This window comes from Sorex fumeus, unplaced genomic scaffold (assembly GCF_029834395.1).
Source record: "Sorex fumeus unplaced genomic scaffold, SorFum_2.1 ptg000028l, whole genome shotgun sequence".
NCBI classification, from domain to species: Eukaryota; Metazoa; Chordata; class Mammalia; order Eulipotyphla; family Soricidae; genus Sorex; species Sorex fumeus.
This window is the reverse complement of record NW_026606085.1, coordinates 7,697,208-7,719,317: the sequence shown is the minus strand read 5'-3', so window position 1 is coordinate 7,719,317 and position 22,110 is coordinate 7,697,208. Positions and strand designations below refer to the sequence as shown.

Genomic DNA, 22,110 nt, shown 5'->3' with positions numbered 1-22,110 from the left:
CAGTCGGAAGAGCCGGCTCCGCTTCTTCCGGTCTGGGCAGCTGTTGGCGCGGCAGCGCGGCTGATGTGAGCGCTGCCGCTCGCGGTCTCCGTGAGTGTCCGACGCGGCTGGGCGCTTCCTCCCACACCCCGGCTAGAGGCCGCTCGACCCGCCGCGACCGCGTCTGTTCGGCCCGGTGTGGCTGGCCGCTGCGGTGAACGCAACCAGGCGGCTCGGAACCGGGAGGTGAGGTGCGCTGGCCGGAGCGCGGAGGGTGCCGCCCCTTTCCCCCTCCCCCCCCCGGGGAGATGTCCGACCTCTCGAAAGTGTCCAGGACCCACAGGTGAGAACGCCGTGCGATCAGGGCCAGTACCCCGAGGGTGAGGTGGCCGCCGGACGGCGCGGGGAGCCACCCCGGCTCCCGCGGAGATTCCTGACAGACCTGTTTCCGAGGAGTGACTAAGACTCACGAAGCTGAAAGCTTCTCGTTTCCTTTTTCCACCATTTTGGTTTTGGGGCCACGCCCGCCCGTGATGAGGACTCCCTCGTCGAGGCTCTGTGCTCAGGGGGTCCCGGACACGTGCCTCAGCCCTGTACGATCACTCCAGAGACCCTCATTTTCTTGAGGTTTTAACGTGTTGTGTCACGCTTTGCTTTGTTGTTCGGAGGCCAGAGCCGTCACTGCTCAGGGCTTATCACACCAGACTCCGCGGGGATCAAACTTGGCAGCGCCCTGGCAGACTCCCCAGGGTGCTGGGGATTGCACCCAGGTCGGCTGCGTGCAAGCCAAGCGCCCGCACCCAGCCTGACTACTTTCCAAGCTGATGGTGGTTTATACAGTAATGTCTGGTTAGCAGAAGGAACATCATCGCCCGAGGGCTGCGCTGATCCTGAGCCTTCCCTATTCCGTGCCTGGGCGTGCTTCTCTCCTATGGATCACGCCGTCTTCTCTGGATTCCCTTGCTCGACAGTGCATTTCTTCAGGCTGAGAAGTGAATATTCTTCATTCTGTAATCCTAGGGTAATTCCAGTCATACCTTTCCTCTTTATTGAAGAAGGAGTAAATGGCAACTGAAATTGTTTCAAAATGAGAAGCCAAACACTGTCAGTGACAAAGACTTTTTAAAAGCAGTGACTTTTCCAGGCCCAAAATTTATTTTGCTTGAGGCCCGTACTTGGTGATGTTTAGAGGCTACAACTAACTTAGTGCTCAGGGGTTGCTCCCAGTGGTGCTCCGGGAACCATGAGGTGTCAGATATGAATCCTGGGCCTCCTGCATGGAAAGTATGTGCTCAGCTTGTGCTCTTTCCACCCCCAAATTCAAAATAAGTGAAAATAGGATAATTACAATAAAGATGCCTGCTTTGAGGAGAGGCTGGAGCAGCTGTCTTTTGGGGACTATTTCATTAAAAATCTCTGAATCTTGGAAGTTGATTTTAAAATGGAAAAGTTTCTGTTTCATATCATCTATTTGTTTAAATTGTGAATGTGTCTGTTCCTTAAAAAGCTTCAAATGTTTGAATGCCAAAGAGACAGTACAGTCTTGCATACAGTCGATCCAGGTTTGATCTGTGGTCTTTCATACAGTCCCCAGAGCAGCCACAAGACATCCTGAGCAGAGAGCCAGGAGCAAGCTCTGAACACCACTAGGTGTGCCCCGCCCCCCACCACCCCCCAAAATGAAACAGCTTCAAGCATCTGAGCCATTGATTTAGAAGCAAATAAAATGAGGGGGGTGGAGAGATATTATACTAGGGAAGGCAGTTGTCCGTATGCAGACGTGGTAGCTGCAGTCTGGTCAGATCCTTGACACCTGGTGATCCCTGAGCACTGTTGGGTGCTGACCAAACCCTCCCGCCCTGAAGAAAACAAATTGAGTATTAAACCTGTATAGTGATAACAGAAATTGATTGGCTTCGTTAGTGAAAGGAAATTGAATGTAAAGGGTACCAATAACCCGAAAGAGTTTAGACAGAGTGTATTTGTATATATTTGCAAAATTTATCTGCTATTGATAACTTCCATTTCTCTGTGCTACTTTTGTTTTTGTGTTTTCAGATCTTCAGTTGTGTGTGCATGGTTAATCCCTGGGAAGATTGCTTACATGCTGTCATTTGAAATGCTTTGCATTTGAATGGTGATAAAAATGGAAAAAGAGAGAATAAATGATGAAAACCCAGGTCAGAAGGTTCCCTTGGACTTTTCTGAACACTTTAACCAACTTGAATTGTTGGAAACACATGGACACCTTATTCCCACTGGCACCCAGAGTCTCTGGGTAGGGAGTTCTGACGAAGACGAGGAACAAGATGAAAAAACTGAGGAGTGGTATCAGTTGCAGGAAAAGAAGATGGAAGGAGATCCAAGCAAATTGCTTCTTTGGGCTGCTGAAAAGAATCGGGTAAAACAAAACCTACAATACATAAACCATAATATAAATATAGGAGGGGAAGTATTGCATTTAAAGTAAGACAGACAGTGACTTCTTAGGGATTAGAGAGCTAGAAAAGAGGTTAAGGCATTTGCCTTGCCCAATGTCAACCCTGGTTCAGTCCCAAACCCCAAGTACCACCAGAAGCCATGCTGAGCACAGAGCCAGGAATAGCCCCTACGCACTGCTGGATGTGACCTCATTGTCCCCACAAAGTGTCATGTTAGGTATGGTGGAGAGGTTGGTTATGTGTAAAGCTACCCAGTTGTTAAGAGGAGGCAATAGTAAGACACACTGTCAGAAAAGGAGGCTTGGAATGCACTCCCTAGGCACCCAGCTATTCCAGGTATTTTCCTGAGTGGTTTGATTTGATTCTCTTGGTTTGATTTCTATTCTCTTATAGTACTAGGAAGACTATTACTACAAGCTAGGTAATAGTCTTTCCTTTGGCAGATTAAGAAGTTGAGATTCAGAAATATTTGCCCAGTATCCAAGAAAGAACATCAAAAATTGATTCTGGGAACTGGAGATATAATACAGTGGGTAGGGTGCTTTCCTGTATGTGGCTGACCTAGGTTTGACCCCTGGCATCTCATATGGTCTCTCATATGGTCTCCCAAGTACTGCCAGGAGTGATTCTTGAGTGCAGAACCAGGAGTAACCCTGAGCATCCATTAGGTGTGGCCCTCAAAAACCAAAAGTTGATTGTCCCTGTTTGGGGACTTCATTTGACTCAGTTCCTCCATGTTTAACAACTAAATAGGCTTGCACAGCAGGGAACAACTTCAGCCCCACAGCACACACATTCCCCCCAGCAGGAGTAAGCCCTGCAAACCACTGGTACATGCCCTTCACTCCCCCTGCTCTGGCAAAAACACTCTTGATGACTTTAATTTTTACAATAGGGTTAGTGGTGTGATGATCCTCCCCCAGAAGCAATCCATTATTTCATATTCTTCATAGATGGGATATAAATAATTACTGCCTATATTTGATACTAAAACTGAGTCTTAGTAGTTCAGGGATAAGTGTGTGGTTTGATATTCAGAGAATCACTTGTAGAACGGCCAGGCTGTGCCTAATAGTAGTTTGTTCATTTCTGACTCTTGCTCCCTCCCTCCCAAGTAGAAAATAGTTTTGAAGTCATCTGCTAACAAGTTTTTCATTAACTTAATTAGCTCTTCTAGACAGTTCATTTTGCTGGCTGTTCTGGTTTTAATGTGCTTTCAAAATCACTGTCTTGTCAGCTTGCTACAGTGCAGAGGCTGCTGTCAGCCAAGGCTGCGGATGTGAATACCAGGGATGAAGATGAGTATACACCTCTCCACCGCGCAGCCTACGGGGGTCACTTAGATGTGGTCCGGGAGCTGATCCACCAAGGGGCAGATGTTCATGCCGTGACCGTGGATGGCTGGACACCCCTGCACAGTGCCTGCAAGTGGAATAACGCTAAGGTGGCATCCTTCTTGCTTCAGCACGAAGCTGATGTCAATGCACAGACTAAAGGCCTCCTCACACCCTTGCACCTTGCTGCTGGGAACCGAGACAGCAGGGAGACTCTGGAGCTCCTCCTGATGAGCCGCTATATCAAGCCAGGTCTGAGGAACCACCTGGAGGAGACTGCAGGCGATGTCGCCAGGAGGACGAGTATCTTTCACTACCTCTTTGAAATAGTGGAAGGCTGCACAAACTCTTCACCTCAGACTTAGCCATCCCAGCAGTTTCTTGAGAACCAGCACCTGCAGTGGGAGCTGTCATTTCCCAGTGGCAAAAAATTACATCAGTCTTAACAGAATTTCACGGTCCCCACCTAGTGCACTTCAAAGTGAATTGATGCCCAAATATCTGTGAATTTGATGTGTATATATCATTAATAATCTCACTGAGGGTTGTGATTTGTTGTTTGTGTGTTGTTGTTGTTTTTATGGGTACTTAGCAGTGTTCATGCCTTACTCCTGGCTCTATACTCTGGGTTCACTCCTGGCGAACTCAGGGGACCCTGTGGGGTGCTGCAGATCAAATCCAGTCAGTTATATAGAAGGCAAGTGCCCTCCCCTCTGAACTCTGGCCCAAGGGTTTGTGGTTTTTATGTAGTTCTACCTCTACTTAAAACTTTGTCACAGGCTGTACAGAAAACTATTGATATTTTTGGTGCTGATCCAAAGAGAACTGTGGATTGTGGGATTTGGGGGGATTGTTTTAGTTCGGGGAGGACTATGCCAGAGGTGCTCAGAGGACCACGTGGACTGTCTCTGGGCTGGCAAATTGTGTGTGGTGAGGGAATTCCAACCACCATTCAAACAGCCATGCTGCAGTACTCTGCTGATGTTGCATTGCTGTGGGGCCCAGAGGTGTGGGGGCCATCAGTCACCCTCAGCGGTGTGATCGCCAGCCTGTGGTCCAGCAGAACATGCCCATCAATCAACCCTTGAGCTACTGGCCCCAAGAGAAATAAATTTCTAAATATCACCCATCTTTGATCTTTGTTGAGTATTCAATATTTTGTCATGTATTTTTGTTTTTGGGCCACACCAGGCATGCTCAGGGGTTACTCCCACCTCTGCACTTAGGAATCATTCCTAGTGGATTTTGGGGATCATGGGGTGCTGGGGGTTGACTGTGAGCAAGGTAAGTGCCCTACCCCACTCCGGCCCATGTCATGTACTTTCACGAGGCAAGTTAACTAATGAATTTAAAGTTCTTTTGGGTGGAGGACGATGAGAAGGCCCTGAGAAAGCCATACCTATACTGAGCGCCCCTGAGATGGGGGAGCCAGGGACCAGTCCCTATCCCTCCCATCTCCACCAGTACCAGGGCACTAGCAGGACACAGCTGCCAGCCCCGTGGGGCTCTGACAAACCGGCCCCTCCGCCCCACGCGCGGGCAGGCAACCCGCGGGCCTGCAGGGCTGGAGGTTCCCGCGCCGCTCCGTGAAGGGGGCCGGGCCTGAGGTCGCTATGGCGACGATGGGGGCGGGGCCCGCGGTCACGCTGGCGACGGGCGACGCGACTTGAGGGCGGGGCCCGCGGTCGTTATGGCGACGGCGTGGGGGCGGGGCCCGGGTCGCTATGGCGACGGGCGACGCGGCGGCGGGAGGCCCGGCTGCGCCATGAGGGGCGCCGAGGCGGGGGCGCCTGAGCTGGGCGGCGACGCGGAGCAGCCCCCGCAGCCGAGGCCCGGGGCGCTGCCGGGCGGCGGCGGCCCGCAGGAGTCCCGGAAACAGTGTGAGTGTCGCGGCGCGGCGGACGGGGAGGCTCGGGCCTTCCACTCCCGCGGTGTCCCGGTTCCGCCCGGAGAGGCCCTTCCATGGCCATCGCGCTGTGTGGGACCAGCCCATCGGGGACACGGACCTGCTGCCGTGGCTGCCCGCTGGGGCCCGGGAGGTGACAAACGCCCCGAGTGGGCTCCCGGGCCCGCGTGCTCACCCTGCCCTGCCGCTTGTGGCCCTGGCGGCCCCGGTGTGCTGGTGTCTATGCAAACCCAGTTACTCCTCCCACTGAGTGGCCGCAGTCTGAACACCCCCACCAGGGTGCACGGCTCAGGGATGTTTGCACCCGCCGCCAGCTACCAAGAGTGGGCCCGCGGGAACCCCGCACGGTGCAGGAGCGAGTTAGGGCGCTTCGGACTCCCGGGACCGGGGCTGAGGCCCCGTAGGGGGTGCTACGCACCCCCAGACAGGGCCCCAGGTGTCGCACAGGAGGACGGGGCCACGGGCGGCTCAGAGACCCCAGGGCTTTCCCCAGGTTCCAGACGTCAAGCACACAAAGAATTTATCGAATTAAGTTTGTTTTCTTGCAGCTAATGTAAAAAACAAAACAAAAAACTATAGATTCTTCATAATACCCAAAAATGTTGTCTGAAATTTACCCCCTAAAGTTCATGAAAATGCAAGTTATTTTTAAAGGTCACAAAGGGGGCCTGAGAGATAGTACAGCAGGTTGGGCCTTTGCCTAGCACGAGGCTGACCCAGGCTTGATCCCCAGTACTCCATATGCTCCCCTGAGCTCACCAGGAGTGATTCCTGAGCACAGAGCCAGGAGTAACCCCTGAGCATCGCCAGGTGTGACCCAAAAACCTTAAAAAAAAATAAAAGTTATAATGGGGGAGATGTTTGCAAGAGCTGGCTAAGTGAATTGTCTGTATGGGAAAATGTCTCTTATTAATTTAAATTTTGTTGTCTTTCTTTTCTTTTTTTAAAACATTTGTGATCACACCTGGCAGTGCTGGGGGGGGGGGGGGTGCTTCTAGCTCTGTGCTTGGGGTCCATGAGGTGCTGGGGTCAGCCATGTGCAAAGCATGTACTTACCCCCATGTCTCTGCCTTCTGGATGTGTCTTTAAAATTAAAAAAGTATTCAAGCTACTGGTATCCCTCAGTGGTAGAGGGTTTCCTTCTATCCTAAACCTCAACCCCTTCCAAAGTTCTGTGTGTAGATATGGTGACTCGATGCTGGGGTGGGCTTCATGGCAAGTAACCAACAGTGTTAATGCCTTTATAGGGAAGAAATTTCTATACTGTGAACCACATCGGAGAATTAAAGAAGTGCTGGAAGAAGAACTTTTCATTAAGAGAGATGAATGCCACATTAAAAGTCCACCTGCAGGTAATCTCAATTACCAATGAAGTGTGTCAAATGATAAATTATTGCCAAATATGACTATGAAAAGAAAAATGGGCTCTTGGGGAATTCTTGAGCCAGTTTTATAAATAACTTTGCCTGTGTCCAAATAACTTGTTTTATTTATTTACTTGGGTTTGGATGCTCTTCCTGGCCTTGTGCTCAGGGGTCACTCTTGAGGACCATATGTGGTGCTAGGGATTGAGCCAGGTTTGGCCACATGCAAGGAAGGTGCCTTACAACTGTACTATCACTCTCGCCAAACCAATTCATTAGAAGACACGAATCAAGTCTAGGGTCAGCATTGCTGCATTCCTTTCATGGATTCCCCAGCCTGTGTAATGATGAGGAGAAAATTTCCACATGCCTGAGAAGCAGAACTGGGTCTCAATCTTCTCGAATGCTGTGATGACTGCTCTCGGTGTAGCCTGTGTCATAGTTACTGGGGGGCGGTTAAAGCAGGTTCCAGCCTGGAGATACCAGCTCTGGTGGTGCAGGTGGCACCCGAGAAGTCATACCCACCCGGTCCCCACGTGTTGGTCAGCATTTCAGTAAGTCACTCCCCACTCCCCGTGGTGAATGAGTTGCCTGGACTTGGGAGAAGAGTGTTCTGGAAGGCCAGGATCCTTGCTGTGGGATTGCCGTGGGGTTACTGACTCCTCTGGATTTTCTTAGACTGACCAGCAGTGGATTTCACGCTCTTTAAATCAACAGGTCCCTCTACCAGCATCTGCCAGAAAAAATGATGGCAGTGAGATGGAACCTTCAGTCTCAGCCTTCCCTGAGAGTGTGAACCCCTAAATCAAGGCTTCCTCAGAGGCCATTGATCCTCGGGGACCTGAGAAGCTGCCTGCTGGAGGCCATGGTCATGCCCTGTCCCACTCACAGAGGCCACCAAGGAAGGGCCAGGCCTGTCCACGCCATCTAGAGAGCATGCTTTCCAGTCCAGTTTCACCTGAGCAGATGCAGAATAACCTACGAGATGACGTCTGCAAATAAGTCCCTGTTTTCTTGGTGGTTAGAAAGATGAGTCTCCGACTATGCTGTTATTCTGGGTTTATTTTCTGAATTTTCAGAAACTGAATAATGTATTCCAAGAGAGGCGGTGGAATCGAACTTGGCTCAGCCGGGCTGGCTGTGTACAGTATTCAGGGCTGGAGCGATAGCACAGCGGTAGGGCGTTTGCCTTGCACGCAGGCCAACATGGCCGACCCGAGTTCGATTCCTCCGCCCCTCTTAGAGAGCCCGGCAAGCTACCAAGAGTATTTCGCCCACATGGCAGAGTCTGGCAAGCTACCCGTGACGTATTCGATACGCCAAACACAGTAACAACAAAGTCTCCAATGGAGTCGTTACTGGGCCCGCTCGAGCAAATCGATGAACAACGGGAGGACAGTGACAGTGACAGGAGTAATGTATTCATGGGCTGGGCAGCGTCCCTTGAGAGAGAGACGCTCGTGTTTCTACCAGCCACCAGATGGCGCAGGGAGATGGTATTTCACCTGGAAAGGGCTGAGCTGAGGTTCTGGAAGGCTCTAGGGGGTGGGGGGTGGGGGGAGACATCAACGTGCCCCTTTTCTTTTCCATTTCCTGGTCCCTCTCCTTTCCCTCCTGTTCCTTCCTGGAGGCCAGCCAGCACCAGGATGAGTCAGCAGCTGCCCCACATGTGGAGATTCTGAACGCTCAGATGCATTCTGGCTCCTGGCACGGTCAGCTCTGCACTCCTTGGTCGTGCCTCCTCACGAGGCCCCATTAGGATGATTCTCCCCAGGGACCCTGCCGCTTTCTGGTCTGCAGATGGTCATCCTCTCAAAGGCCAAGTTGGAGGAATATGAAGTTCAAACCCAGCATACAGCCTCTGCTTTCTGTAGCATCTGACGCCATTTCTCACAGGTCACCAGGTTTGGTCAGATCCTGGATCAACCACCGGACTCCCCTTCCTCCTCGGGACTGGGGATAAGGTGGCCAAATTCAGGGGCTTAGAGGGGCCCACTAAAGGATCCTCAGCACCTGGGAAAACAGAAAGACTGTTTCTATTCATTGACACCATTGTTCTGGCGAGCAGAACTTGGGCCCAGAGGAAAAGCTGGGCTCCGCTCTCCTCCTGTGGCTACCCCGGCAGTGCTCCAGGGTCCCAGACCACTGAGGCCACTGGCACAGGGGACCAACTTTGTCCCAGAGCATGAGCACTGCCCGAGGAGCGGTTAGGTGGGACTGGGCTGCTGAGTCCCCTCCCGCAGCTAAGTCACCCATCACCCATAACAGGCACGTCCTCAGAACTGGCTGGTATGAGGAAACTCACACCATATTTTCACACGATGAAAATATGTTTTCAAAACATTTTTTTGAACTTTGAGACTGGTTTTTTTGGTTTGTTTTGTTTTTTTCAGCCAAGACATTGGGAATAGGTGTGAGCAGGTCAAAAGGCAAATACTTTGTCTCCTCCTAGTGTTCCCTGGAATGGAAAAATTTCCTGGACCTGTCACTGATGTCACAAGCATGGACGAGGCTAGCTAAGCTGAGTCAGTACCCGTCAGCCTGGACTCGGGGAGAATGTGGCTCCCCCATCGGCTGCCATGAGCCCGGGTTGGGTCTTCGGGCACACCTGGACAGCTGCCGCAGCCCCAAACTAGGCTCACTCTGTGGACTTCTGCTGAGGGTCTGGAGGGCCTGGGCAGCCACGTGCCAATGGAATGTTCCAGACGGCAAGGCTGGTGTGTCAGAACACCAGCACCCTGACAGGAGACTCCGTGGAGTCCTTTCATGGCGTCCACAGACTGGCCAGTGCATGTCTCTGTCCCCAGTGACTTGGTGTGGAATCTGGTGATTTAAAATGTTGCTCAGCACACGGGCCTGCATTCCTGATCCCCTGTTGTGTACGGACAACTCCAAGCCATGACCAGGTCAGCCTGAGCTCAGAAGTCACCTGACAGTTTCCTCCTCTGGCCAATCTCTGTCCCAACTACACAAAGCGCATAAACCCCCCACGGGGTTTTCCAGCCTGAATGTTCCAGGATCACTGTCCAGAGAGGCCACTGAAGGAGAAAAAAAAACTTTCCTCCTCTCCCTGTACTGACATCCCCTGAAGTCCCAGGGCTGATCCCACTGCTGATGAGGATCAGCATGTTCTGGAAACTCTGAAGGTTCCTGAGTAGGCAGATAGTGCTAGAGCATGAAAGAGGAGGAGGAAACGTCAGAGAATCCTAAGCTTCCAGAGGACTTGGCTGCTCCCCTTACTCCTGCAGCACCGCCCCCTCCTGCCCCTAGGCCCCTGGAACACTGCGCAGGGGGTTTCTGTATATGTATCAGGAGGTTTGTAGGGACCACAGCCCAGGACGCTCTGCAGGGGAGGGCCATGGGGTGGGGGGCAAAATTCGATGATGAAGTTTTTGGAACTATCTGCAGTTCTCAGCATGAAATGAGAACCAGCCACCGTGGTGATGGACTCTTGTACCCTCATTCTGAGTTTGGGTCCATTCACAGAGACACTGACCTGGCGTCTGTTTCTGTAGGAGCAAGTTCACCGTTAGTCCTGGAGAGGCGTGTTGTACACACTGGGAGACGCTGTATGGATTAGAATAAAGAGTGAATACCAACCCCCAACAATACAAAACACAAAGGGGCCAGAGCAACAGGACAGCAGATCGGGCATTTGCCTTGCCCACAGCTGACCCAGGTTCAGCCCCCAGCACCCATCTCGTCCCTCGTTCTCCTCCAGGAGGGATGCCTGAGCATAGACCCAGGAGCACACCCTGAGCACTTCTGGGTGTGACCCCAAAACAAACACAAAAATGTCAATGGTGGTAAGGACCTTGATGGAGGGAGATAAGGGTGACTAATGGAAGCAAAACAACCTGCACCCAATGGGGGAGACGCGATCGGGAGGTAAATACATGTGACATGCTCGGCGTGCACTGCACTAACCGCCCTTTTGCTTTTGGGGAGCTGCAGCAGCCTTGGACGGGGTCTGGAGCATCCAGAGGAACCTGCCAGTGGGTGGCACAAAGCCCGGACAGAGCCGGGGCAGCTCCCTGCCGCAGGCCAAGTACTACTCGAGGCACGGCAGCCTTCGGGGTAAGGCACGGCCACATGCATCTCCCCCAGGCCTGTCCACAGCCTTCCCCCCCCAGGGTGCTAATCAACACTGACCCTCCCCCAGGGTACTGACCCACACAGCCCCCACCCTGGTACTGACGCACACCGACCCTCCCCCTGGAGTACTGACCCACACAGTCCTCCGCCGGGGTACTGACCCACACTGACCCTCCCCCTGGAGTACTGACCCACACAGTCCTCCCCTGGGGTACTGACCCACACAGCCCCCACCCCGGTACTGACTCACACTGACCCTCCCCCTGGAGTACTGACCCACACAGTCCTCCCCCGGGGTACTGACCCACACTGACCCTCCCCCTGGGGTACTGACCCACACTGACCCTCCCCCTGAGGTACTGACCCACACTGACCCTCCCCCCGGGGTACTGATCCACACAGTCGTCCCCCGGGGTACTGACCCACACTGACCCTCCCCCCGGGGTACTGACCCACACAGTCCTCCCACGGGGTACTGACCCACACAGTCCTCCCCCGGGGTACTGACCCACACAGTCCTCCCCCGGGGTACTGACCCACACAGTCCTCCCCCGGGGTACTGACCCACACAGTCCTCCCCCGGGGTACTGACCCACACAGTCCTCCCCCGGGGTACTGACCCACACAGTCCTCCCCCGGGGTACTGACCCACACAGTCCTCCCCCGGGGTACTGACCCACACTGACCCTCCCCCCCGGGGTACTGGCCCACACAGTCCTCCCCCGGGGTACTGACCCACACAGTCCTCCCCCGGGGTACTGACCCACACAGTCCTCCCCCGGGGTACTGACCCACACAGTCCTCCCCCGGGGTACTGACCTACACTGACCCTCCCCCCGGGGTACTGACCCACACTGACCCTCCCCCTGGGGTACTGACCCACACAGTCCTCCCCCGGGGTACTGACCCACACTGACCCTCCCCCCGGGGTACTGACCCACACAGTCCTCCCCCGGGGTACTGACCCACACAGTCCTCCCCCGGGGTACTGACCCACACAGTCCTCCACCCGGGGTACTGACCTACACTGACCCTCCCCCCGGGGTACTGACCCACACAGTCCTCCCCCGGGGTACTGACCCACACTGACCCTCCCCCCGGGGTACTGACCCACACAGTCCTCCCCCGGGGTACTGACCCACACAGTCCTCCCCCGGGGTACTGACCCACACAGTCCTCCCCCGGGGTACTGACCCACACAGTCCTCCCCCGGGGTACTAACCTACACTGACCCTCCCCCCGGGGTACTGACCCACACAGTCCTCCCCCGGGGTACTGACCCACACAGTCCTCCCCTGGGGTACTGACCCACACAGTCCTCCCCCGGGGTACTGACCCACACAGTCCTCCCCCGGGATACTGACCCACACAGTCCTCCCCCGGGGTACTGACCCACACAGTCCTCCCCCGGGGTACTAACCCACACTGACCCTCCCCCCGGGGTACTGACCCACACAGTCCTCCCCCGGGGTACTGACCCACACAGTCCTCCCCCGGGGTACTGACCCACACAGTCCTCCCCCGGGGTACTGACCCACACAGTCCTCCCCCGGGGTACTAACCTACACTGACCCTCCCCCCGGGGTACTGACCCACACAGCCCTCCCCCGGGGTACTGACCCACACAGTCCTCCCCCGGGGTACTAACCTACACTGACCCTCCCCCCGGGGTACTGACCCACACAGTCCTCCCCCGGGGTACTGACCCACACAATCCTCCCCCGGGGTACTGACCCACACAGTCCTCCCCCGGGGTACTGACCCACACAGTCCTCCCCCGGGGTACTAACCTACACTGACCCTCCCCCCGGGGTACTGACCCACACAGTCCTCCCCCGGGGTACTAACCTACACTGACCCTCCCCCCGGGGTACTGACCCACACAGCCCTCCCCCGGGGTACTGACCCACACAGTCCTCCCCCGGGGTACTAACCTACACTGACCCTCCCCCCGGGGTACTGACCCACACAGTCCTCCCCCGGGGTACTGACCCACACAATCCTCCCCCGGGGTACTGACCCACACAGTCCTCCCCCGGGGTACTGACCCACACAGTCCTCCCCCGGGGTACTGACCCACACAGTCCTCCCCCGGGGTACTAACCTACACTGACCCTCCCCCCGGGGTACTGACCCACATAGTTCTCCCCCGGGGTACTGACCCACACAGTCCTCCCCCGGGGTACTGACCCACACTGACCCTCCCCCTGGGGTACTGACCCACACAGTCCTCCCCCAGGGTACTGACCCACACTGACCCTCCCCCTGGGGTACTGACCCACACAGTCCTCCCCCGGGGTACTGACCCACACAGTCCTCCCCCGGAGTACTGACCCACACTGACCCTTCCCCCAGGGTACTGACCCACATGGCCCTCCGTCGGGGTACAGACTTACCCCTCTCCTAGGGGGTTCTTCCCACACTGACCCTCCCTCCAGGTCGGTGCCCACATGGCCCTCCCTCCCAGACTTCCCTCTTCCAAGTGTCCCTGTCTCCTATCTCCTACTGCCAGGCCCTTCCTCCTGGCTGCCCCCTCGTTACCGCCCCCATTCTGTCAGGCTGTCCCTTACACCACAGGTTCCTGCACGCAGTTGCCTGGTGAAGGTCTGGGCCAGCAGCAGGGCCAGGGCTGGGTGCAGGGAGGAGGCGGCAGCTGCTGGGCCTGGCTCCCCCGTTTCAGCCAGATGGCCACCAGGCCGGGCACACATGCTGTCCCCAGGTGTCTGTCACAACCAGTGTCTGCAGGTTCGTGTATGAGAGATGTGGACAAGGCAGTCACACAGCCCGGGGGAGGGGGTGCCTGTGCCCACTGCAACTGCTGGCCACAGCTCTGGCCAACCAGCGCTTGAGCTCCCTCCTCTCCTTGCAAAAAGACCTAATGCATGTGGCGTGGGGAAACAGAGGCAAGGAAAGGGTAGGTGACTCAGCCGGTGAGCCGAAGTATGGAGGTGTGGCCCCCAGAGGCACCTCGGTGACTATCCTGCATTCAGGACAGGGGATGTCAGCCCACCAGGCCCAGGTACTGTCTGCAGGGGTGCCAGATTCAGCAGAGAGCCTCAGGGAGGGTCCCGGAGGCCAGCTCTGGAGTGCACCGGCCTCAGAGGGACAGAACCATCACTGAGAACCCCTCTCTGGCCTTGCTGGGCTTCGTGACAACAGAGGCAGAGGGACTGACCCCCATGCCTGGCGGGCGGGCAGGAGGCAGGAAAGCAGGGGACGCGAGGTAAGTGATGGCTGAGCCAAGACTAGGCCATGGTAAAGAAGCTGCAGACGGGCCCCTGTCATCTTAACTGCCCAGGGAGGAGTTGTGGGTGGAGGGTGCCCAGGCCAGCCAGCCTGTGGGCACACGGGCTCCTCCCAAGCCCACAAAGATGCCATTGTCCTCCAGTGGCACCTGGACAACCCAAGCCAGGGCCACGCGCCCGCTAAGCTGTTTCCGCCAACTCCCCGTCATCCTGGAATCCCTCCCAGAGCAGCGCATGTTCAATCCAAGCTGTCCTTGGCATGAAGCTCAGTCTCCCCTCCCCGTTCACAGCTGCACCAGGACCCAGGAACTGCTCAGGGAAGCAGCTCCTGCCAGCCCGCAGGGCCCCTCTGAGGCCAGGGAAGGAGATGCGCCTCATTACTGAGGAGAAAGAGGCAGATGCAGCATCTACTGGAGATGGACACAAGGTGATGACAAGCTCTGTGGACAGGTGCTGTCTCTCTTCCCTCCTCGCGTGGCTGGGCCCAGGCAATGCTCCTTGTCACTGTGCCTCCCTGCCCCCAGCACCCAGTTCGACAATGGGGCTGAGTGTGGGCAAGGGGAAGCCGGGAGGCTCTTGAGGGCTGTGTGGAGACACAACCTCGTGCCCCTCACTCAGGGAGCCCACTCTGGCCTTGCCACTCTCCAGGAGTTCCCCAAACACCGTGATCCTCTGGGCTGTATGACTGCAGAATCCGCGTGGGCTAGAGGCCACAGGCGTCCCTGCCTGCTTTGGTCCCACAGAGCCAGAGAAGTCTCCTAGTGCCTCTGACACTGGTGCGCCTGTGAGCACTTGGGGGCTCATGGAAGTTTCCCCCTGACAGGGTTGGGGGAGGGGGCAGCACTTCCCTAAACACATGGGGCAGGAGGGGCCCAGCCTTGAGACTGCAGTGGGTCAGGCTCCAAGGACTGGCTAGGAGAGCGTCTACCCCAAGGAAGGTCTCACCTGTGTGCATTTCTTTACTCCAGGAAAAGATTCACCCATTTTCCACTGAGACAAAACCTCTTTCCCTGATGTCTGACAAACAGAGAAGAAACTCAGACTTGCTTCACAACTTAAGAGGCGTAAAAAATGTATATTAGTCTCTTAGCCTCATTCATGGCATGAATTCCTATTTGCAAATTAACCCAAAATAATGAAAGATTTTTGGTAAGTTTGCTAAAGGCCTGAAAGTTATGAAGGAAAATATTGTACATAGTATCTTAGTTGGGATTTATTCATGGTCTTGTGTCTATGAGATGGAATGAAACAAGGCATGCTTATTGGGTTTACTCCAAGGCAAATATTATAAATGCGTCAGGACTAATAGGATTGCATCCATTAAAAATAAAAAGATGAGGAAATTTCATACATGAATGTCTTACATAAAGACAGAACTTAGCAAAAAACATTGTAATGCTGACGTGGATCATCGTGATCACTTCCCTAGAATTTGAAATTTATTGAGAGGACTTTTTGATACTGATTTTTTTAAAACATTTAAAAATGATTTTATTAATAATTCTGGGATCAAGAAGAAGGAAGCAAAACATTTCCTTTTCTATCACTGTCAAGAGTAATTTATGTACCACAGAGAAAAATGAGAAAAAAGAAGGATGCTGATTGGAGGGAGTGAGCCCCTCAGTTCAGCTGCCATGTTGTTGCCAAATGAATGTTGTTGTTGTCAACCCAAACCCCCCAAAAAATTGGGAAATGAAGAAATAATGGAGAAAAAAATCTCACCTATCATTCAATTTGCAGAAACAACTACTGATAATATGTTGCTGTTTTAATCCATTTCTTCTTTGCATTTACCTGACATATTTAAAACCATACCCTATATTATATACCTTTCATTTATCATGACACCAAATACTTTTTTTCATAAAATAAAATTTTAATACATATATTAAAATATTCATGTTTGTTCTAAAAGTTTGTGTTTTTTCTATTTTTAGCCCCTTGAATTGTCCAGGCTTTCATTTTATAGCTGCCTTGTGTTTTTTCTTACTCTTCTCCCGGAAAGTTTTTTCCCTAGCATTCTGATTATGCACCCCCTTCGGTCTTTCTCCCTAACCTCACCTTAAAACACCCTCCAGTGAGTTTGCTCATTCATGTCTCAGTTTCCATGCAATAAATCAATTCAACAAAGACTTATTGACTGGTTGTTTCTGTTACATGGTGAAAAATATTTACCCTCTGAAGCAGTGGACAAGCACCAGTCTGGAAGCGAACTCTCTGGGTCATGGAGAAACGTTCCCACTTAGTGACCATGTGGGAGAAAAATGCCACAGTGAGGCAGCTCTGGGGTCTCTCCGGCTCCTTTCCAAGGAACCGTTTGGCAGAGACTCCCCCAAAAGGATCACACTGCAAGTTCGCCAAGAACAGTGAGAGCAAAATGACCTGGTACTGGGGCGAAGCCACCTGTGTATTCTACAGAGTCCTACTGTTCACAGCCGGGAAGGACTGAGTCAGCCCCAAGCAGTGACTTCCTGGTGACACCCAGTTCCCTGTGGGACACATACCTGGTGGTCACTTCTGCAGCCAGAAAAGCTGCCCTGGGGTGCTAAACTTTGCTGACAGCTGGTGCCTCCCAGGACACCACACACCTGGTTCCCTGGTGCCTTTGGGGGTTCTATTCTGCATTGCCCTGTGTAATCGCACAAAAAAGGATGGGCAAAGGGACGGCAACGGCCAATCTCTCCCGCCGCCCTTGTTCAGTAGTCTCAGGCCGTTTCCCCACTCCAGGAAGGTCCATGGCGATGGTCAGGTGAAGGAAGGAAACGAGGGCTAAGCTGGTTGGTCTTAGCAGCAGTTTATTACATGCAAAAAATGTATGTCATGGAGGCCTCAGGAGTCCTCAAGCATGTGCACACTGAGAGAGCCCCAAAAATCCCCTTATATAGATCATGGTACCTCTAAAGGGCGCAATATAGAGATGTCATCAAAAGGAGTTACAGAAAGAACATTGAGACAGCAAAACATACATTGTTTCTTTACATCCACATTGTTTCTTTACATCCCCAGGCCAGTAATCTTGGCCTCACCTTTTACAAGCTACTTGGATTAGCACATCTAAAACCAGTCTGCTAGAGCTTGGAGTCTACATCTCAAAGGTCAGTTTGCCTGGAGCCAGCATCTACATCCCAAAGATCAGGCCTGGTTTAGCACCTGAGATCTGCTCACCCAAGACCAGCTAGGTTCCTGTGAGATAAGGGAAACTGCCTCAATGTACTGAAATCATTTATTGAAGGCAGTTTGAGAGGGAGAAGAGTTCAGTCTCATCCAAGCTAGTCAGGACACACGGGAAAGCAGTTTCTAGGACAGACTCTCACTTAGCAGATCGACACAACCTAGAACAGAATTCCCTGGGTGTGTTTCTCCTCTCCTTGTCCAACAAACATATAAGCATACATAATATAAATCATTTTGTATTGCCTGCTCCCCTTTGGCAGCTCGGTGGCTGTCATCCTCCAGAGGTCATTGGACAGTCAGGTCTGGGCCCGCATTGATGAAACTTGTTGGGCCTCACAGGATGGGGGTGGAGCCAGGCCTGTCCTCCCCACCCCAACGAGTCCCCAAGTCATCGTCCATGAACGGCCTCTCTGGCTCCTGATCAAACTGCTCAACAGCCATGATCCCAGAGACTCAGGAGCAAATCTCAAAACCCAGTAGCTTTTGGCAGAAATTCCTCCAGATTTAAGTGTTAAAATTTAGGAATTTCAAAATCACATGGCCCTACTGCAGCCACACGACATCATATGTTATTCATAACCAGCAACAGAACACAAATTTTCTACTGTTGCCTTTTCAGCAGATCTGAGTGTTGGGGTAAAATCTCAAATAATAATGGTCGATCTGGTGTCAAAATATTGAATGTGATCAAAGTAGAGAGAGAGTAATGTGGAAATCATCTGCCCCACAGGTAGGGGGAGGGGGTATACTAGGGTTTTTGGTGGTGGAGAATGGGCACTGGTGAAGGGACGGGTGTTTCATTGTATGACCGAGACTTAGACCCGAAATCTTTGTAACTGCTCTCACAGTGATTCAATAAATAAAATTATAAAAAAATGAAAAAAAAAAGTAAGGTGGAGTTCATGCACAATTCAATCAGCTAATCAGTGGTTGAATAAATAGCAGTACTCCTACATAAAAAAAAATTGCCCCATGACATAAGGGTTTTATTCTTCTTTAATAAGCATTTTGTTAAGCATTTTGTTATTTTCGTGTGGGGGGGAGGGCAGGGATGGACCACACCTGGTATTGCTTGGGGGCTACTCCAGGTCAGTGCTGGGGGATTCTCTGGCAGGGGGTACTGGGGGTTGGGGGGCTTACCATAAGCCTCCCACATGCAAAGCAAATAGCCCATTGGCTCTCTGGCTCCTTAATAAGCGTTTTAAAACAAAATTTTTGAAAAGGCCGAAGGGGTCTCTGTCTCTCTCTCCTTCCTTCTCTCTTCTTCCTCTCTCATCTCCCTTCCTTCCTGAGCCCAGGTCTCACACAGACGGTCCATGTACCACTAAGTCCTATTCCGAGCTGAAGGCCATGTCTGTCTGCAAATGATCTATAGCAATCTTATAGCTACAGCTGTTTTCTTACTGGATTGAGCAAAACAGAAACACATCTCCTGGGTCTCCAAGAAAGCCACCATGGCCCCTTTCTCTGGAGACCTCTGCAGTGAGCTTCCCTCTGCACTTGGGGTGTCCACCAACCAAAAGATGAAAAGGACAAATAAAAAGGCAGGGGGGGGGAACAAAAAAAACAAAAGGCAGCGGGGAGAGGGCGAGGTGCCTGAGGGATTGAAAAGAGCTTTCTGGGGCTGGAGCGATAGTACAGTGGGCAAGGCGTTTGCCTTCCAAATTAGGCTGACCTGGGCTCCATTCCTAGCATCCCATATGGACCCCAGAGCACCGCCAGGAGTAATTCCTGAGTGCAAAGCCAGGAGTAACCCCTATGCATCGCAAGAAAAAAAAAGCTTTTCAAGAACGCCAGCCCTGCCATGCCTTAGGAACTCAGTCTTTGTCTCCTGTGGGAAGTGACTGTGGAGTTTGAATTCCTTCCACAAAGCTCTTCTGGTCACTTCTGGCAGGCCTGCTCCGTTTTGCAGGACGGAGTGTCCCGTCATCATCTTGCTCCTGGCACGCTCTAGCGCGGACTCGGGCTGCACTTCCCAGGGACACCCCAATTTACCACCCGGCCCTTAGTCTGAATCTGCGGGCCCACTCGAGGAAGAGGTTTAGGGTGGGAGGGGCGCCGGTCCTGCCGGCCAAGCAGGTGCCGTCTGGTGGGAGAGGCGGACGCAGCTGGGTGGGACCCAGGAGGGATCCGGGCGCGCGGTGGGGCCGGGGTGGCGGGACCCGGTGGGATGGGACCCAGGAGGGTGGGACCCCGGGGAGTGGAACCCGGGAGAGATTGGGGCGCGTGGCAGGGCCGGGGAGGTGGGATACGGTGGGACCCGGTGAGGTGGGACCAGGTGGGATGGGACCTGGAGGGGCGGGGCCCGGAAAACCTGCTGGCGCTCGGCAGGGCCGGGGAGGCGGGACCCGGTGGGACCCGGCGGGGTGGGACCCGATGGGATGGGACCCAGCGGGGCGGGACCCGAGAGGGTGGGACCCAGCGGGGCGGGACCCGGGAAGGTGGGACCCGGGAGGGATGCAGGCTCCCGGCGGCGCTGGGACCGCAGTTGGGCCGCGGGCGCGATGAGGGGGCGGGAGCGCCGGCTGCTGGCGCGGCGGGGGCCCGGGGCGCCGCTGCTGCTACTGCTGCTGGGAGCCTGCGGGCTGCTGGCCGGCACCTGCTGGGTGCTGGTGCCCCCGCGGCTCGGGCCCGTGCCCGCGCCCCCTCGGCCCGGGCCAGGGCCCCCTCCGCGGACGTCCAGCGTGCTGCTGTGGTGGGAGCCGTTCACTGGCCGGCCCGTGTCGCGCCCGCCGCCCGACTGTCTGCGGCTCTTCGGCATCAGCGGCTGCAGAGCGCTCACGGCTCGCAGCGACTACCCGGCGGCCGAGGCGGTGCTCCTGCACCACCGGGATGCAGCGCGGGCGTCCTGCGCGCTGCCCGGCCACTGCCCCGCCGCGCCGCGGCCCCCGGGCCAGCTCTGGGTGTGGATGAACTTTGAGTCGCCCACGAACTCGCCGCCGCTGGTTGGCTTGCCCGCGCACGCCTTCAACTGGACGCTGTCCTACCGCACCGACTCGGACGTGTTCGTGCCCTATGGCCGCCTGCGCCCACGCAGCCACGCGCGCGATCCGCCCGCCGGCCCCGCGCCGCCGCTGGCCCGCAAGCGCGCGCTGCTGGCCTGGGTGGTCAGCCACTGGGACGAGCGGCTCGCGCGCGTGCGCTACTACCGCCAGCTGCGGCGCCACGTGCCCGTGGACGTGTTCGGCCGCTCGGGCCACGGGCGACCGCTGCCGCGCAGCGGGCTGCTGCACACGCTGGCCCGCTACAAGTTCTACCTGGCCTTCGAAAACTCGCAGCACCGCGACTACATCACCGAGAAGCTGTGGAGCAACGCGCTGCTGGCGGGCGCCGTGCCCGTGGTGCTGGGCCCCCCGCGTGCCAACTACGAGCGCTTCCTGCCGCGGCGTGCCTTCATCCACGTGGACGACTTCCGCGGCGCTGCCGCGCTGGCCGCCTACCTGCGCTTCCTCGACCGCCACCCCAGCGCCTACCTGCGCCACTTCCACTGGCGCCGCAGCCACGCCGTGCGCATCATCTCCTTATGGGACGAGTCCTGGTGCCTCACCTGCCAGGCTGTGCAGCGCGCGCGCGGCCAGCCCGGCCGCCACCGGGACCTGACGCGCTGGTTCTGGAGCTGACAGCAGGCGCGCCGACTTGGTGCTGTTCCGGACCTGACAGCCAGCGCGCCGACCCAGGGGCCGGTTCCGGACCTGACACCTGGCGCCCCCGAGACCCCGAGCGCCGACCCGGGTGCTGGTTCCGGGCCTGACGCCGGGCCGCTGCACCGACCTGAAGCTGCCCCGCGACGCGCCCCTCTTCGGCGGCTGCACCCCAGGGTCTCCCGGCTGTAGTTCTCGTGGTGCAGACCCCTGGCTCTAATGCGCCTGTACAGGACTGAAGGGGAACCTTGGCCCACAGGGACACCAGGGCCAGGAGAACTTGTCCCAGATGCTGCAATGTCCAGCTCCGATTCCTTGGTCAGGGACCATGGGCTGGACCTCTGTGTCCCCAGGCCACCTCTTTCCTCCACCAACGCCCCGCAATGCCCTGCTTTTCCAGAGACCCTCGTTGCTGCGGTGACTAGTGTAGCCTCAGCGCCTTATTTAACCAATGTTCTGCACCAGCTACTACTGCCCTGTACCCTCACGGTGAGCACGGTGAGCACGGGGCGCTGGGCTGAACTTGGAGACCGCTCCAGCTTCGCTAGAGCCAAAAGCTGCTGCTTTGAAATCAAATCCTGAATCCACCTGGGGGGGAGGGGGAGGGGAGCACCCATAGGGAGAGGGGAGGCTAGTGTTTCTTTGAACCCCTTGGAGATTCCCTTGGCAATGTGAATCATCGGCTCTGATTATTTCTCAGGTATTTATGTTTTTTTATGACCTGGATATTTTGTGTTTGCCTTGTTTTGGGGGCCACACTCTGCAATGCTCAGGCTCTATACTCAGGGATCACTCCTAGCAGGTCTCCCGAACCACACTGAAGCTCATGTGGGCTGCCTGCAAGGCAGATGCCCTACCCACTGTACTATCACTCCAGCCCCTGAACTGGATATTTTAAAAGTTAAAATCACAGACATGAAGATAAAGGAAA

At 54.9% G+C, this 22,110-nt stretch overlaps 3 protein-coding genes across 3 annotated transcripts; all 3 read left to right on the top strand.

Moving 5' to 3' along the window:
• Positions 1-125: 125 nt before the first annotated feature.
• ANKRD49 (ankyrin repeat domain 49) lies at positions 126-4,266 on the top strand. The gene is made up of 3 exons (XM_056115228.1): positions 126-225; positions 2,038-2,380; positions 3,658-4,266. Exons 2-3 carry the CDS (start codon positions 2,114-2,116, stop codon positions 4,117-4,119), a joined length of 729 nt encoding a protein of 242 aa, XP_055971203.1. The 5' UTR covers positions 126-225; positions 2,038-2,113; the 3' UTR covers positions 4,120-4,266.
• Positions 4,267-5,444: 1,178 nt separating this feature from the next.
• Positions 5,445-15,688, top strand: CUNH11orf97 (chromosome unknown C11orf97 homolog). The gene is made up of 5 exons (XM_056114812.1): positions 5,445-5,634; positions 6,908-7,012; positions 10,973-11,101; positions 14,655-14,791; positions 15,333-15,688. Exons 1-5 carry the CDS (start codon positions 5,445-5,447, stop codon positions 15,444-15,446), a joined length of 675 nt encoding a protein of 224 aa, XP_055970787.1. The 3' UTR covers positions 15,447-15,688.
• Positions 15,689-20,042: 4,354 nt separating this feature from the next.
• On the top strand, positions 20,043-21,158 carry FUT4 (fucosyltransferase 4). The gene has a single exon (XM_056114811.1). It carries the CDS (start codon positions 20,043-20,045, stop codon positions 21,156-21,158), a length of 1,116 nt encoding a protein of 371 aa, XP_055970786.1.
• Positions 21,159-22,110: the final 952 nt, after the last annotated feature.